This window comes from Athene cunicularia, assembly GCF_003259725.1.
Source record: "Athene cunicularia isolate RWA chromosome 3 unlocalized genomic scaffold, athCun1 chr3_part1, whole genome shotgun sequence".
NCBI classification, from domain to species: domain Eukaryota; kingdom Metazoa; phylum Chordata; class Aves; order Strigiformes; family Strigidae; genus Athene; species Athene cunicularia.
Genome location: NW_020799097.1, coordinates 34,423,043 through 34,441,393, shown reverse-complemented (window position 1 = coordinate 34,441,393; position 18,351 = coordinate 34,423,043). Strand labels below are relative to the sequence as shown.

At 38.6% G+C, this 18,351-nt stretch overlaps 2 protein-coding genes and 1 long non-coding RNA gene across 3 annotated transcripts in view; all 3 read left to right on the top strand.

Annotated features, from left to right (window-relative positions):
* The first annotated feature begins 6 nt into the window (after positions 1–6).
* Positions 7–11,937, top strand: TMEM30A (transmembrane protein 30A). Its single transcript, XM_026844433.1, has 7 exons — positions 7–294; positions 5,775–5,891; positions 6,525–6,632; positions 7,684–7,771; positions 8,215–8,358; positions 10,061–10,267; positions 11,194–11,937. The coding sequence occupies exons 1-7, from the start codon at positions 46–48 to the stop codon at positions 11,385–11,387; spliced, it is 1,107 nt and encodes a 368-aa protein (XP_026700234.1). The 5' UTR covers positions 7–45; the 3' UTR covers positions 11,388–11,937.
* A 1,345-nt stretch (positions 11,938–13,282) lies between these two features.
* LOC113477804 lies at positions 13,283–15,300 on the top strand. Its single transcript, XR_003397975.1, has 2 exons — positions 13,283–14,795; positions 15,183–15,300. It is a non-coding gene; the product is annotated as an uncharacterized LOC113477804 (long non-coding RNA).
* A 2,665-nt stretch (positions 15,301–17,965) lies between these two features.
* Positions 17,966–18,351, top strand: part of LOC113477638 (cytochrome c oxidase subunit 7A2, mitochondrial) — a 3,855-nt gene continuing 3,469 nt past the window's right edge. The window contains exon 1 of the mRNA XM_026844077.1: positions 17,966–18,183. Within this exon, the coding sequence (XP_026699878.1) occupies positions 17,966–18,183 (218 nt within the window). The remainder of the gene's footprint in view (positions 18,184–18,351) is intronic.

Here is an 18,351-nt window from a genome sequence, read left to right as displayed (position 1 = left end):
GGATCGGGTCGGGTCGGATCGGATCGGGCCGCACCGCGCCGCGCCATGGCGGTGAACTATAGCGTGAAGGAGGAGGCGGACGGGCACCCCTCGGGCGGCGTCGGGGTGCCAGGCGGCGGGGCCGTGAAGACCCGCAAGCCCGATAACACGGCGTTCAAGCAGCAGCGGCTGCCGGCCTGGCAGCCCATCCTGACGGCGGGCACGGTGCTGCCGGCCTTCTTCATCATCGGCCTCATCTTCATCCCCATCGGCATCGGCATCTTCGTCACCTCCAACAACATCCGCGAGTACGAGGTGCGCAGGGGGGCGGGGGACACTCACAGGCTTCTCCCGCCAGCCGCTCGGGGGGCAGCGGCCGGCGGCGGCCTGGGCCTGGGCCTGGGCCTGGTCGTGCGCCCGGGCAGGATGGTGATGCGGAAGCCCCCGGAGGCCGCTTGGGGGGCGCCGGGCCGAGCGAGCCATGTCAGGGATCGCCTTCCCGTAGGCGGCTGGCCCCTCCTTGCGAAACCTGCTGCCGTCTCTCCGCTGGTGCTCGGCGGCAAGTAAAGGCTTTCGTGGGTTCTGTGGTGAACGGACACCTCGCCCTGGCTGTTCCGATTCAGTTTAACGTTTGTACTCTTAACAAACCATCCATTAATTACCCTGAGGAGACGTTGAGTTTACAGAGTATCCTCCGCGCAGATTGGAGCCTTCCTGTCAGCCTTGCCAGTGCTCCTGAGCAAACTTTCAGGGACGTTATTGCCGGTATTTATTGACACAGCCCAACGCAAGTTTTGTTCTCAGTAGTACAGAAAGTTCTTGCATCATCCTTGGGATAGCTTGTGGCAATAGATTATCTTTAAATGTTTCAAAATAATTGTAGTTTCGGGACAAAACTCTGCGGTGAATGTATATTGGTATAGTTCGTAGTGTGCACTAACGATTTGACATTTTAGATGGTCTGTGGGAGACCAGGGTGTCTGGAATAAACTTAGAAAGAAAGATCGAAGAGTGTGGCTTTTTCTAATTATACTTGCAAAAACTGAGTTATTTACATCTAATAATTAACCACACCACCGCTGTGAAAAGTTGCTGAGCGTTAACCGAAAACTAAACTGTATATCACAGTTAGGTCCATTTGATACCAGAATCACTTTGTGTTTTAAGGAAACAACCCAAAGGGCTTAGTAACAACCCTAGAAAGCAAACTGACGAGTATGATTAGTTTTGGCTAATAGGACCAAGATTGATTGCAGGAAAAAAAAGATAGTGTAGTTGTTTGTTGGATTGCTGTATTGGAGAATATGAATTTTTGTGGATCAAATAATGATACTTGTTAGACTAAGATGTCACTTTCAAATAGTGTTCAAGACAGTGGCTTGGCTAGTGGTAGCAATGTGGCAATGAATTCCAATTAACTAAAGAAATCCTGAGGCAGACAATGAATGGTATTATATTGTCATATTTCTGTTAAAATGCAAACAGTATTACAGTAAAACCAATTTTAAGGTTCACTTTCCTTTTATGTTAAGAACTAAAATCCTACTGAAGGAGAAAAGCAGAAGTGAAAAAACCAAAGCTGAAGTGTATTTTAGTGTCCAAATGTTGTATGTAAGCATACATTTGAAGAGTAATTGCTTCTTTTGTCAGGGTTTGAGGATATACAAAATGTTTGCAAATTGACAAAAGTACTTTGGAAAATATTGCCAAGTTATCATGGGCATGTGGACTTTTAAAATGACATAGTCATATTTAAGGTAAATAAAATCACATGTTTTCAACAGGAGAGAAGTAAAAAAAACCTTGGGTTTTTGACAATTGCATTTAAAATAGCCATTTCTATAGTAAAGCAATACAAAGTCTTAGATCAAAATGAGTATAAGATAAATATAATTGGATAAATATATCTTATTTTTCATTATGACCAGATCTGTGTTGATCTATAAGGACAGGAAATGTATCAGAGTTTCATGAGTCTGAAAATGTAAGCAACTTCTTGTGCCTGTATTGCTGCTGTATGCATATACAGAATTTGACTTACTATTATTGCTTAGCAGCTCAGTCATGTATTCCTGTAAGTTCCAGTAGGAGCCAAAAACTAGGTGTTCCTACCTAATGTGCAGTACGCAAATCCATAGGTGAGCTGGGAGCATGACCAATGCTCCCCTACAGGATCAGATTGCCTATGTAAAGCAGTCATAGCCATTTGGAAACCAGTTGGGAGGTGCTGGCCTTCTACCCTTTCTAATTTCAAGATCAGAAAGGGTTTCATTCGTTTGTTTGTGTGGGTTCAGTCTTGTACCATCCACCTCACGTGAAGCTCTCTCCAGTCAGATCATTAGGCTTTCATGAAGACAAGAGGGACAGAGTTCTTGACTTCTGAGAGTATGATCAGACATTCGGGGTATGCCAATAACAATAGAGAAACTTGGCATTTGCTCTCTGTTCCTCATGCATGTTTTCTTAAGTGTTATAAGGCAGAAAATCTGTGAGTGATATCATTCTAAAGGCAGCTGAATTTTAGAAAAAAGTTTAAACCAAAAAAGGCTTTACAGTTGCAGCAACAAAATGTAGATGAAGCATTTTACAAACCAGCATTTGGGCTCTGAACACCAGTGAGGGATGCAGTTTAAGACACTGCTGTCACCTTTATAGTTAGCTGAGATATGTTCCTGCTTAGTATGCTGGCTTTTGCTGGTAACCTCCAAAAGTTATTCACAAATAGCTGTAAATTTAGCTCTGGGAGACAAGACATCTAGAAGCTAGGTGCAGTGACTAAGCTCTTTTAAAAATTTAATCAGAGGAGGAAACAGAGGTAGTTATTTACACCTACGTCCTAGACAATAGCATACTTGTTAAGTGTATGCGTGCGCATATATGTATATATATAGTTGCCTGTAAACTTAGTGTATTGGAATTGAATAGGATGTATAACTTATGCCCCTGAAATACATATTTATGTACAGTTCAAATCACCCTTTCCTGGAACTAGATATTTTAATACCTCTGTGAACTGTACAGTTCTCATATGGGTGCAAGGACTGAGCAGCAAAATGTAGCTTTTCCATTGATTTCCTTTATAAGCGCTCTTGAATTCAAATGTGGAAGATTTCCAACAGCTTAAGTGTACTAGAATTGTAGTGGGGTTTTGTGTTTTTTTTCTATAACATTTTCTCGCTGTTTCAAAGGGTATAAACAGCTACTTATCTTGGATTTGTAATGAAAAATAGTTCATTTGGGTGGAAAATGAGAATTAGCTGTGTAAATGTCTTTTTGTCTTGTTCCTAAAGGATGAAAGAGTTCTGTATTTTCTGATTTATTTTCTTTTTTAGAATGGATAAGAAGCATTGACAGAGCATATTAATATGTGATTAGAACTGAGGAATATCCAAACCATTGTGTAGGGAAGATATATTCATGCTGTGACTGCTGCTGTGAAATGCGTAATTGTAGTTAAAACACCAGACAGACTTTTAAGGCATGACTAGGAATGAAGAACTGAAGGAAAGTGGTTTACTGTTGCATACATCTTCAGTGTTGTGTGCTGTTCCAGTAGCCCCATCTCAAAATTGATACAAAGCTTAAAACCTACAGAGAGGGATAGCAAAGAGGACCAGAGTTATGGGATTTTATACAAGAAGTGGCCAAGCAGAGTAGGATAAATGTGTGACAGTGTATGAAGTCTACAAAATCATAAATGATTTGGAGAATATGTATATGCAATAGTTACATTATTTCTATACTGCAAACATGTAAATCTACTGAGAAAGACATCAACAGCCTGAAGAGCCATTGGTGCTGGGTAACTTGGATGTACGGGTTGCTGGGAAGGGCTCACTGTGTGGCTTTGTCGTACTCAGCTGCTGGCTGATCCCTGCGGACAGATTGCTGGGTCAGGCAGGTTTCTGCTGTGGACCCCAAAGTCAGGCCTTCAATTCTCAAAGTTCTGGTTTCACTATTTTGTCAAGAAACGAAGACAGATACTTCTATCCCTTTAAATAAGCCCTCTGTTGAATGTAACTTGTAAATGTGGATGCAAAAAACACCACATGTGTTGGCACTTACTGTACGGGGAAGCTCTTGGGTAGCGTTGAAGGTGATAGCACTGGTGAGAAGCATGGTTCTGTTTCAGTATACATCAATTTCATGCTCCACAGAATTTAGTCAATTCTATTTTTAAAAGTAAAGTCTTTAGATTTTTTGCAACCTTGGAGTATTTGAGTTTGTTTCGGATCTAAAACTTGTCCACACACTGGAGAACTAGCTCAGGATATGGAGTTTTAAGTCCTTTCTAAAAGAAATGCTTGCTTAAGCTTATTCTAGCAGGAAAAAGAACCCACTGATGAACAAATGAGACGCATTGTTTGTTAAGAGCAGTGGTGGTCTGCTGTAGCTCAGCAGAGCTGTTCAGGACTGCTGCCATAGTGCTATTTCTAGATCAGCATAAACAGAATATCTTGTTCAGCTAAGGAAGCAAAGATTATCTGATCCCTTCTCTGCCAGCTAATAGCTTCTGAAGCTGTCTTGTTTCAGCTAGGCTTGTCAAGGTGTAGGTCTCATGTCTCAGAAATCTGGCAGCAGAGCAGATAGTGATAAAAGTGCCAAGGGAAGGGTTGCGGCTTCGTAGATATTGAAAAAATTGCAGGAAGGGAAACCTTGAAGAAGATTGAGAAGAAAATAGGCTTCATTTGTTTCCTGAACCTTGAAACTGCGTGCTTGTTTTAGCTAACCTTAATACAGGTATTAGTGTGATTTATGATATGTCCTAATTCTTGATAATGTCTTTCATTACAAGCATAAATCAGGGCAAACCATTTGCAGCAACCTTTCCTAAAACTATATAGGTGTTACTGTTTAAATGATATTGCTGTTAAACAGTTTGTTGCCATAACTTGGTATTTGTTACACCGATCTGAGCCTAAATTCTGAACAGGAGGTTCACAGTAAGTGTAGAAATTTATAGGCAGATGGAAGCCTTCTCTGGCTATGCTTGGACCTAGCCTGCTGAGCCCAAGTTAATTATTTCCTGCCGTTCACATGCTGGAACTCTATGTGAAAGAGAACTAATGTGGTCAAGTGACCAGTTGGCTTGAGTAGCAGGGTAAGCTCATAGCTGCTAAGGGTATATTATGTGTACTGTCCAGGTAGCCTGAATGTATAGATTTCAAATACTGCCTTTTTTTTGAGCAACACTATTAAAGACAGATAATATTGTATAAGCCAGAGTAACACTGATCATCTTTCTTGTCCATCTATTTGCCATTTCTGGCAAAACAGCACTAGTGTCTTCATCTTCCCTATTTTAGGACAGTTCTTGGGAATTAAGTGATTTTTAATTTTTTTTTTTTTAAGTTTTCTGATTAATTAGATGGCAAAAAATGGTCAGTTAAGCAATTTTGCTAATGCAGACCTTTTTTATTCAATACCTAGACTTTTAAAAATGTAACCTCTCTGGAGAGCATAGAAAAGCTCAGATCTGCTTGTCATATAGTGGCTGCTTGAAACATCAGGATGTCTGGAGTATCTGTTTGTGTTTTGGTGTGTGTTTTTGTTTGTTTGTTTGTTTTCTCCAGCAGTAATGGGCTTAAATTTGTTTGAGGCTGAAATCAAGCATGTAGACATAATTACAAAATCATTTAGGTTGGAAGGGACCTCTTGAGATCATCAAATAGCCCTGAATGGGCTTTTGGAGTTGAGGTGTAATAAGATTGCAAAATAAGTGCCATGTCAACTCTCTGGCTTATAAATTTTCTTTACTCTTCCATTGTAAATGAATGACTTTTTTTCTGTTCTAGATTGACTATACAGGAACAGAGCCTTCTAGTCCTTGCAACAAATGTTTAAATGTGTCCTGGGACAGCACAACACCTTGTACTTGCACCATCAATTTCACACTGGAACATTCATTTGAGGTATGTTAACCTGTTTGCAAAGTGAAATTAGAACAGTTTATAGGGTTTCTTTCATAATTTATATGAAAGCTGTATCACTTAAGTTTTGGGGATTTTTTCTACTTTAAAGGATTACTTTTAGTCTGTGAACTTGAATCTGATTTTTATGTGGCTTTTCAGTAGCAGGGATGAGATGGTTTTTAATGCCTTTGTTTATCAGGAAAGGTACAACATTAAATGGAATGCTTGTATTTTACACATTTAGATTTTATCATATATGTCATATAGTTGATTATTAGATAAGCTATTCCTGCATGGTTTACAGAAACTTGTTTCAGTGAGAATTGGAAATACCAGATAAGTGCTTTTTGACAAATTTGAGGCAAATAATGAGGCTTATGGGTTTAACATAGGATAAGATAGGTGTTGGGGTTAGTGCTGGTGAGTATCATTCTGATAGTTTATGGGCATGATTATACTATTTGACTTCAGGATGCCAGCTTATGTTAGGATAGCATTCTTATGTACTGAGTGTGAAGAAAGGATTGAGGCTTCGATTTATGAATGTTGCTGTAAATTAAACAGAGTTTAAGAGGTTAAAATTTATGCTTTATGTGATTGAAAACATCTCTTGCCCCATCTTGCTTCTTGTAGAGCAATGTATTCATGTATTATGGACTTTCCAACTTCTATCAAAATCATCGTCGTTACGTGAAATCTCGAGATGACAGCCAACTAAATGGAGATAACAGTTCACTACTTGTAGGTATTCACTGGATATTAATAAGCAGCTAATTCTGGACTATTGCATACATTGCCACATAGCAATGTAGTGTCATGAGGTAGTAGAATTTTTGCATAACAGAAGAAAACCATAAGGAATTCATATTTTGTTTATAGAAAGTAATTGCGTAATACTGTAAAACTTCATGTTAATAATTTCATTAAGCAGACAGCAATGTAGTACTTCAAATTTGCGAAGTGATAGTTTTAAACTCTTATCTTCAGTCAGTAGTGTGTATCTGTATCCATTCTACCTGAATTTTTTGTTTTCAGTATAAAGAATATTTGGTTACGTAGCATTTGGTTTGGATATTGCAGCTAAATGCATCCATTTTTCTAGATGCTGGTTCAATATTGAACGTCAGTGATAGTGGAAGATAACAGTACTGTGTATTCTGTTCAAGGCACTGTGTAATGTTTAGGGCCAGACCTCTCCTCTTCCTAATTTTTATGAGGAGTGGAAATACTGTTGGGTTCTTGCTCCAACAAGAGTGATTCTCCCTTTTTACATGTAAACTTTAAAAAAGGGGAGAGTTTCAGGAGGCTATATCTGATGACTGACACAGGGTTTTGGGGAGGCCTTTTTCTGCTTGCATTTTTGGCATGCTGTTGGAGGTCTTGCATGTTTTATGTTACACTTGGTTTCTTACTAGTCTTATTTTCTATAACATTGTGGGGTTTTTTAAAGTATGCATCACCTTTAATAAAAGAATATTTGAGAACTTCACGTTGGAAAATGGTTTCTATTAAAAGATAAAAGTTTCAATAGCTTCCAAGAAAAGCCTTAGTGTGACCATGATGGGATTCTCATTTTATTCACATTTTATTTAGATTTTATTACTGCTTGTAGAAGAAAAAACAATCATGCTAACTATTACTGAATGCTGAAGTATTTGTAAATAACCTGACTTGTGAAAATACTGTTTTGTGTTACACTTAAGATGTTGCACGTTATTGAGGTACTGTAGTGAATAACAGGTTAGTTGAAGAAACTAGCACAGACTCACCTGCCTTTTTTTCTTTCTGTCAGAATCCAAGTAAGGAATGTGAGCCTTACCGCATAAATGAGGACAAACCGATTGCTCCTTGTGGAGCTATTGCCAACAGTATGTTTAATGGTATGGTAACACTTTTAGATTTTTTTGTGATCTAGCAAATGTTTTGTGTCACATTGCAAATTATTCCAAGACATCATGGGCTTTTTTGGTTTGAATTAACACATTTTCATTGTTCAGAAAAAAAAAAAAAATTGTACTGCTGTTACTTTTTTCAAAATTGCTATGAGAATTAGTTTAATCTGATAGTGTACAAAGGATGGAAATACCTCTTGTGAGAAGCTGTTACTGCTGTGGAGTAGAAACATAGATAATCATATATGGATAATATGCTGCTATGTAATACACGTGGATTCAGAACAGCTTGTGACTGTCAGGTGGGTAAAAAATGCTTGTCCAGTTCTTTTGTTTTGTTTCTCCTGGAGGTAATTGTTTTGCTGCCTATCAGGATCATCTGTCTAATGAAAGTTTCTTCAGCTGGTTTTCTAATTGAATTTTCTCTTTAGATACATTGGAATTATACCGCATTGATAATGACACAAGGATTCCTATTACCTTGATTAAAAAAGGCATTGCGTGGTGGACAGATAAAAATGTAAAGTTCAGGAATCCTACAGGAGATGGAAATAACTTAACTGCACTTTTCCAAGGTAAAAAAAAAAAAAAAAAAAGAGGATGTGAAATTTTAAGAATAACAAAACACTGAAATGCATTTTGATTCCAGTGAGTTTTACCTCACTGACAGCATATTACTGAATGTGCTAATTAAAAACATTGTGTTTCCTGAAGAAATCCAAGCTAAGGACTACTCTGGTATGTATCTAGAAAGGTTGTCTTTAAATAATAAAAGTTGCAAATTTCACATTAAATTGTTTGGTTTTTATCTTTACTGTAATTATTATTATTAATTTCTGATTTGTTTTTTCACCTTGAATACTGGGAAAAGCTTAATATATGCACTGCTGTTGGGGTTTAACCCCAGCTGGCAACTAAGCACCACACAGCCGCTCACTAACTGTGCCTCTGCCCAGTGGGATGGGGGGAGAATCAAAAGGGTAACAGTGAGAAAACTGGTGGGTTGAGGTACAGACAGTTTAAAAGTGGAAAAAAAAACGCCACCCCAACATTGTAAGAAAATAAACAAACAAAAACAAGCAACAGAGAGGAAAATTAAATCCAGGAAAAACAACTGATGCAAAAGAAAATTGTTCACCGCTGAGTCCCTGAGCAATGTCAGGCCCTGCCTACCTCTACCTGCCCAGTTTTATTGTTGAACACGATGTCATATGGTATGGGATCCCTTTGTCCCAGCTGTGTCCCCTCCCAAAGTCTTGTGCACCCTCAGCCCGTGCACTGGCAGGGCAGTCTGAGGAGCAGAAAAGGCCCTGAGGCTGTGTAAGCACTGTTCAGCAATAAATAAAACATCAGTGTGTTATCAACACCATTTTCATCACAAATCCAAAATACAGCAGGATAGAAGCTACTATGAAGAAATGTACGTCCATCCCAGCCAAAACTGTTACAATTCCCATAATGCTTGGATTTCACTTGATAAACAACTGCAGAACTTTTCAAACTCTTCATATGGAATTTTCACTTAAATGTTTCTGCTGCTAGGTTGTGCAGAGTTTTCTGAAAAACTTTCTTTTTTGTGATTAGAAGTGACTGATGACTCTCACTTGTTAGGTTAAATAAAGTTTGGTAAATCAAAGTTTTCTTTGGCTGCTAATGTCTGAAAATAAATTTCCTCAGGGCACTATGGGGGGTGTGTGTGTTTGTTTATGCAAGGTATATAATAATACCAATTTTAACCTGGTGTGGGTTTCTTGCTTAGTCACAGCCAAATTACATGTTACCAATGTGATGCTACCCATGGAAAACAAGATACTTTACCCTAATGCAGTGTAGAATTGTATTTCCAACAAAATTATCAAAATCATTAGTATGGCATCATCTGAAATATTGTACATAATGTATTTGCTTATGGTCCAGGAATTGGTAGTCAAACTCTTAAGCAAGTGAGCAGAGGAGCTATCATAATACTGGAGAACTGTCTCAGTAATATTTTGAGACAAGTCTTCCTAGCTATTTATAAATGTGTAGGGATGGCAAATTTGTTTAAGCAAATGGACAGTGCTGTCATGAGAATGAATGGATATACACTACTATTTAAATGCTGCAAAATAAAAAAAGTTCTTAAACAGCCTAGGGTCTTGCAATGGTAGCAAGCCAACCTGTCTGTTCATACTGTTCAGAAGGTAGTATGTTTTTTTGTAATATTAGAATTAATTTTGATGAGCCATAGTCCTGTATTTGAAACACTTTGTTGTTATTATTTTTGTTTAATCCTAGGCACAACAAAACCTGTAAACTGGCCCAAGCCAGTGTATATGCTGGACTCGGAGCCTGACAACAATGGCTTTATCAATGAAGACTTCATCGTGTGGATGCGTACTGCTGCTCTGCCAACATTTCGCAAACTGTATCGTCTCATTGAAAGAAAGAATAACTTGCAGCCTACCTTACAGGCTGGAAAATACTCTTTGGATATTGCATACAGTATCCTTTGAAAAACCTTTGAAAAGTGGCTAAGGGCTTTAGCTGGATTACACAGACATAAATATTTGTGCAAGTTGAAATTGAACTAGCCTTTTTTCTTACCATCTCTAAAAAAAAGATGGCAGTGAGCTGTGGTTGAAAATTGGTAATGAGAATTGTGTAGAATATTATGAACTTTTACTTCTGTTGAAGTTTTTATAGAATTAGTAGCTTTATAGTGAAAGGGAAATCAGATTGTTTGGGTGCTGGAAAGGATTTGAGAAGCATAGGAAAAAAGGAGTGAACAGAGGTAGTTGGTAGTCTAGAAATTTAAGAACTTTAAGTTCAAGGTGTAATGACAATATGTAATCCAGGGCAGACTGATTTTGGAAGTCAGAAAAATGCCAGAGCTGTGGGTCAGGTAGGAGTCTGTCATTCTGTTTTGGACAAACTAAAGACTTAAGTAGGAGTGCAGGAGACTAGAGAAGGAGGGTTGTCATAGTTACTGAATTCTTAACATTTGAAAGGACTTAATAATAATTTTTAAATAGCTACTGCAGTATTGTCCTCCTCTGCAAAACTGTAGAAAGCTTATATAAAACTGAATGGACATAAAGAAACATTTTTAAAATATATTCAAGAATTAAAATTTAGATTTCTCTAATTTTACTAAAGCTGCTTTCAAAAACCCATGGAGTCTTGCATTTACTCTTCCCTTAAAAGGGATTAATATCTCCTAATGTGGCATTTTTCTTGGAGTAACTGACAATGCCCAGATTAGTCTTGGTCTAAAAGAACAGCTAAATGTTTCATATTTGCACTTTGAGTATTCAAAGGCAGAAGTTTCTATTTGGAACCTGAGTGGAATGACCCCAAAATTGTAATGTGCTTGACCACATAAGGCTAGATTTGGAAATGTGCTTCTTGTTTTCCTAAATGTTTTTCAGATTATCCTGTACACAGTTTTGATGGACGAAAAAGAATGATCCTAAGCACCATCTCGTGGATGGGAGGCAAAAATCCCTTCCTGGGAATTGCTTACATCACTGTTGGGTCCATATGCTTCTTCTTAGGAGTTGTATTGCTGATCATCCATCACAAATACGGAAATAGAAACACTAGTGCAGACATTCCCAACTAATCTTGCATTCTGAAAACAAATGTACTGCATGTGCATCAAGGCCAGTCCAGAATGGATCCAGTTTTCAAAGATAAATCTTTGCTTCTGTCACTTCTGATACTGAGTACATACTTTTTATCTGAAGCTCCCCTTTCCCATATCGTGGATTAACTTTTGAAAGTGATCAGTATACAATTAACTATATTGATTGTATCTCTGCTTATGTCAGAAACAATTTTTCTGGGCAGGCCACATGATGCATATAGCTCCTGTTCCCTTGATGCATCTGCTGCTTGTTTATGTGCTGTGTAATGTTGGTATGATTCAGTACATACAGATTGTGTGGAGAAAGACTGTTATAAGATACTGTAAATTGTTAACTTTCCAGAATTCAGATGTCAGTGCTGTTGAAAGGAAAAGTCAAGTCTTAAATGTTTCTCAGTTTACTGTCTTGTGTGCATGGGCTTTTATGTTTCTTGCTGAGATTTTAATATATTTATATAAATTGTTAAATATTTTTCCTGTCTCCTACCCACCTCTGTTATGTTAAATCCTTTAAGTGCTGTGTAAATTTCAGCACTCTGGATTCTTTGTATATTTACAGCATATGTGCCTGGCCAGTAAACTAGCATCCTATGAAGATACCAGAAAACTTACTTGTTAATTATCTGCGTGAGTTCCATTTAAAGATTGTTCTAAATTGGGAAGTGTTTCTTGCAGCTAGAATCTGCTTTTTTTTTCCAGTTTCCTTTGCTTTAAGTCCTATCCAATACTAGTTTACTTAGTGTGCTAAGTAAAATTTGGGTAAATTCCTTTTACTGGAGGAATTTCCTAACTTTCTCGAGGCGTATGTATTCTGAGCAGGCTTTGTTGTAAGGAAATTGTCATACACTTTTTCCATCTTTAGAGTGAACACCACATTAATTTTTTGAGGTGTTAGGGTAGTAAACTATGGAAATTCAAAAGTTGAGATGGCAGTAACCTCTTTTTGCTGAAATGCAGGTTGAGCTTGCTGTGAAACCTAATTTAAATATTGCAGATTAGAAGCAACGTGTAAGTTAGTGTCTTAAATCAAATTGCAGAAGGGTTCACTTTTTGGCTAATTAGAAGTTAACTGTAACCTGTAAAATATTACTTTTTGACTTTTTTTTTTTTTAGATGATGCACAGAAATTGTAATGTATATGGTGGAGATCACTTTATATGCAACTAGCTTGATAAAGTATTGAGTATATTACAAAAGACCTAATAAATTCTGCAAACCGTTTAATAAGAGATTTTATTTTGTTCTTGAACATGCATTATTTTCATCTGGATGAAAAGTCATATTCTTACTAACTGTGAACAGGGTTTAAGTGAGTTGTATTTCTGGGATTGCTTATCTGTTGCAAAAAGTTGTTTAGTCATGGTTCGGTATCTTAATCTATAGCCAGCTTTAAACAATACTAATTTATCACATAAACATTTTCACTGAATTACTTGTGTAATCTTTTTAAGCTAGCAGTTTAAGTGAGTCTGTATAATCTATGGAATGAGGCAGCGTTTCCAGTGTGCTAGCTTTCTGTAACTCCATAAGTAACTTGTTTGCATAGTATAGTGTGGCAGCACAGGGCTTCTAAGTAGGCAAAAGACTATAATTTTATTTACAGTATTGTATCTGTGTTGCTGGACTTACAGAGCAAGGGTATGTACTTTTGATGTTGCAAGGCAGAAAACTCACACAAAATGCTGAACTGACTTACATCTGTAGAGTAGCTGCTAGTCCAAAATACAGTAAGAGAGTAAGGGAATGTCTCCCAATTACTCGTTATTAAAATATTTTGACTTGTGAACATTGTGTTTGTCACTTGAAATGTAAATATACTCTGCTTCCTTCATAATCCTTTTCTTTTTCCAAGTAGAAAATGCTGCTTTTTGGGCTGTGTTCAAAATTAAAACAAAATATTTTTTATCTGTACCTTAAAATATTTTTCAATGCCTTCTCTTTTTTTCTACTGACTGTAGCTGTCAGTGTTTTTTTGATCTTGATGTACAACGGGATGAGAATTGCTGTCCGTTTTTTGTTACAGTTAAACTTTTTCTCTGAGAGCCTGTAGCAGTAAATACTTGTCAGGCAATATGCCTGATGGACAGTGTGCCTCTGGAGATTAAAATACTTATAAGAGCTTAAGATAGTAGGTCAAATTTGTAAACTCTTCCTTGCATCATGCTCATTTGTCTTGATGTCATATGGATAACTGTGGAGACCCTTGGGTTTCATATTTCTTAACAAGTGGCCCATACATCATGTGTTCAAATTAAAACCATGGCTTCCCTGTCTGACATGTCTTGGGGCAGTGTTTCTGTCCGAATGTTCAGTGTCATGTGTTGAATTTGGATTTGACCACCTGTGACCTGGTTCTTCAGTGGCATCCTTCACAGGTATTCACTACCAGGGTTCAGCAATAGAAAGAGCAATGCCTTTGCTTTCCGAGTCTTACGCAGCTGAGGCAGTGCCCGAAGTGTGAGGTATTATAAGCTTTCTGAAGGCTGCTGCTGTTAGGAGGGTCTGCTTATGAACAAATCTTTTCTGGATACAGTAATTTGGGAAACTAGGGTATGTCTCTTGTGCAAGAGCTTTCCAAACAAAATATCTTGTGTGAGACCAACTTCCCTGTGGTTTCTTCTAAAAATCTACATCCCTGTAACAAAGCAGATTGTCACCTCAGGTATTTTTTTAACCGCATCAGGCTATTTGGGGAGCTGTCAAATGTGCTTTGCTGAGTCAGCTTATAACTGGAATGTGAAGGATCCTTCACAACCTTTGCCTCCCAAGGTCACACTGGTGCTGAAACTAGGTTCTCATCAGCATGGGTTTTCTTAAATTATGAATGTTAAACCTTGAAGAATGCAAGTCTTTTTTTTTCTTTTTTTTTTTTTTCAGAAATCTGTGAGAGGAAAGGACATGACAGTCTAGGGTCAAGTAACATCTGCAGGCATATGTATCTGCTTGAATCCATCAAATAGACCAATGAGCATAGCTGGGTATGGATTGGATTCACAAAAGGCATCATTCACGGCACCTTTATCTCAGATGCCCTAGTTGCCATGGGAAAATAAGGGTTACAACATCTATAGACAGACAGATGTCCAAGACTGAGTTGAAGTGAGTGTCTGGTGGGAAAATGTGACTAAATCTAAAACAGAATGTACCCAGTTACTTTAAAAAAAAGTTACTGGAATGCAACTGCTGAAGGCAAAGAACAAGGTGTAACCATAGAGTAATCTGGAAGCACAGCAAATGATTCTGATCTTCGAAGTTCCTGTGACAAGAATATGATTTCTGATCTTGCCTGAAAATTTATGACCTACTTAAGTTTGTTTTTTATAGAAGTTCAGTATTTGTGTTACCCAGGGTTGTTCCCTATAACTAAACTAACTAGCTGTGCAAGTTTTAATCGTTGCCGGGATCAGGGACCATGTGGCCGTTGCCCCTCCCCCACCTGCGCCGGTCGGGCTGGAAGTTAGACACAGACCCCGGCTAAAATAACAAGAAATTTAATACAACAGAGTGATAGAAGAATCTGAATAACAACAGTATCAATGGTCACAACAATAAACAGCAATAACAGTGAACAAGACAAACGATATACAGAGAAATACTGCTAGCTGGTCACGGAAAGCAAAATTCCCTCCTGTACCAACCAAGGACCAAGGAAAAGGGTTCCGCCCCCGGACCTGATGTCAGCATGGTATGAATAACCCGGCTGGAGATCCCTTCCCCCTCTCTCTCTGCTGGGGAAAATTTTACTCTGTCCTGGCTGAACCAGGACACTAGCTATGATGAGTTAGCAACAGAGAGGGCAACAACACAAAGGCCTTCAGGAAGGCCTGCAGTATCAATCTTAAAATCAAGCTAGTCCCATGAGGGTTTTGTATTGACCTAGTTAAAAAAACAAAAAACAAAAAAACCCAAAACCAACAAAACTTAACACCCCAAAATGTTCCACATATTGAATACTTGTCTATGAAAATGGATTCTCGGGTAGAAAGACCAGTTGCAAAAACTTCTTTTTTTTGTAGTAGTAGTAGTATTAAATTTTCCTCAGATCAGCAGAAGTATTTTTATGTAAAAACACTCTGCATTCAGCTCACAGAATGTGTTCTGATCATGGTACTGCCTTCTGAGCCTAAATGTTAAGTCTTATCTTACTGAACAGTTTCAATTAAGACTAAAGTCCATGATGAAATGGCCTGATAAGAATTAGCCTCAGTCTTAAATAAGAAACTACCTTTCTGTAGATTCCACAATTGCTCAGCCTATGTTTTGAAAATAAAATGTCCATCATTTTAATTATACCAACTGTCGCTAGAAAGCCTGAAGCGGGGAAATTACCTTTCTCCTTTCCTGTTGGGAATGAAATAAAGACAAACAGAAGTGTAAGTCAATAATTAATGAAACTCAAGTTTAAAAACAAATGAAAGAAGGTGGAGTTCTTTCTCAACAGACCCTGATTTCAGCTAAAACTGACATAAAAAACCCCAAGCAAACTGAATACCAGTTTAATTGAATTTGTACCTGAGGATTGCGCCCAAATCTTGCAAAATAAAATGGTGAGATGTTTTAAGTAGTGTTAGAGGGCCAGGAATGTAATTAATGACTTTATTAATTCTGTTATGAAAAGGGGAAAGATTGAACTGTGATTTTCCTGGAAGAAATGAAAATATGATTGTCTCCAGGGTCGCGTATTGAGACCTGGAGCTACGTGACTGAAGTTAGTGCATGCTTCACAATAGATGCTTGCAAACTTCACAACAAATCTTTGTTCTTTCTGTCGGTAAGTTCTTTGAATGCAATTTTAGTGTATTATACAACTCAGAGTAACTTGGAAAATGGTTATAGTAAGACAGAATACAGCATGTTTTCTCTCTTAGTACATTAGCTTTTAAGTGGGTTAGTCAACTATTTTGTTTGCAAGTAAAAAAAAACAGTGAGCAGGCAAGACTGAGGAGGAGGTTTTAAAAAACTTGTAATTTTCAGCTGTCCTGGAGGTTTCCACTTTCACAGTTGGTTAAATGTTAATTCAGTTGTGTTATCTCTTCAGCAGGGTTTACATACACTTGTATTATTGTTTAAGATGGAAAACTTTTTTTTTTTTTTTTGTGATGAAAGTTTATTAACATAGATTAACAGCCCTGATTTCATTCTGGCTTAAGCAAAACTTTAACAATGAATTTTGATTTAACAATTTGATTATTCTTTGATACAGTGTATGCAAAAGTTACTTTATCCAGTTAGGAAAAATCAGTCTGAGTTTGCTTCTAGTGAAATCTCTTCACCTGAGGTGGCAAGTGGCTATTTCTCTTTCCCTCAAGTTTTCATTTCTTAATAAATTAGTCAACACTGAAGACACCAGCTGTGCCTGCTCTGAGCCATCTTGCAGCTTCGATTGGTAAGTTACATGCCGAGCTTTAAGTATGGGCTTTCTGTTGTAAAGTGTATTTTGAGGGACAATAGCACTGAAGTTCAGATTCAGACATACCAGAAAATGGTCCACACAGGAGAAATTAAGCAATAGTAATTTCTCTGGAGATCATTTCACCAGTATCTAAATACAACTGAGTGTTGTATAAAAACCAGAATACAAAATTATATGCACTCACAAGATTAAAGGTTGTGAGAGGACTGAATGGAAATCTATCTTGCAGTAGTAGTAATGTATTGTTATTCTGTAATAGCAGTACTTGAGTGTTTGAAAACTATTTGTTAAATAATGCATCCAGTTTCCTCCTTTGTTACAACACACTTCTCTATGACTATGCTTTCTAAATGGTATTTTTAATATTTACTCAGCTAAGACTATACCTATAAATACTTCATCTTTTGTGGTTTTAGTTGTTTTGTTTGTTTGTTTTTTCTGGGGCAGCTCATCAGTTTGAGAAGTGCTGTGCTTTAAGATCCTTGTTATTTCCATACTAGATTGAGCACTAATTTGCTGTGTTTGACACACATTATTCATTGTGAGGTTTGGCACCAGTGCAAAAGCAGTGTACTGCCAAAAACTGAGTGTACTGCAACTACAGCAAAGACAGGAAATAGTGTTCCTGATAGCATTGTCTTTCAGCCTAAGGTTGAAGCACCAGAAGATGCAATTATGGGGCTATATCTGCAATGCAGAAAAAACAGGCTTCTCAGAGCACCTTCTTGAAGGGCAAATAGATTCTTCCTTTAGAAGCGAGTAGGCTTGCATTTCATACAAATCTGGCATTACTTCACTGTCTGTATTTATACACTGTGAAATATGAAACTGAAGTTGTGGGGTTTTTTTCACCTGCAGAGTACTTAGTATCCCTGCTGCTAATGGAGTTTGAGGCAGCGGGCAGGTGCATGTTTTAGTTGTTTTTTGGCTGAACGCGATGTCGAGGGAGCCCGTATGAACAGAAGCAGCCCATGGTGGTACTCACTGGGGACACGCTTCCAGCCTTCCGCACATCTGAAACTTTTAAATCAAAGATGATTTTACAATCTGCAATGCAGCTCTGAGGGATGTTTCATGGATTTGCTCGAGTGCCCTTTGAAGGCTGGCAAGCGGCCGGCAGCCACCGGATCCTGTGGCAACAATGTTCTCCACTGTGCTGCACGGCGTGCAGAAAGCCAAAGCCCCTGGTTTGACCCCCTGCCCGGCTGCCTCCGGTTACAGCCCTGTACTTGTTGCTGGAGCCGTCGCTGCTCCCGACTCGCTTTCCTACCCCACTCTCGGGGTCGTGGGGCTCATCCCTGGTTCCCGGGCCCCAAACCCGGACAAACATCCCATCGGAGCAAACATCGAACACAACCCGTGCTGCGCGGGACTGGGCTGCCGCCTCCCCGCCGCCCGCTGACGGCTCCTGCCGTGGCTGCCCCCTCCCGCTGCCTCCCCCACCTCAGGGCCGGGACCCTGCTGCGCTGCGGCGCCGCCCGCCGTCGTTATTTTACTGGGGACAGATCGTCGTGGGCTGTCTCTTAT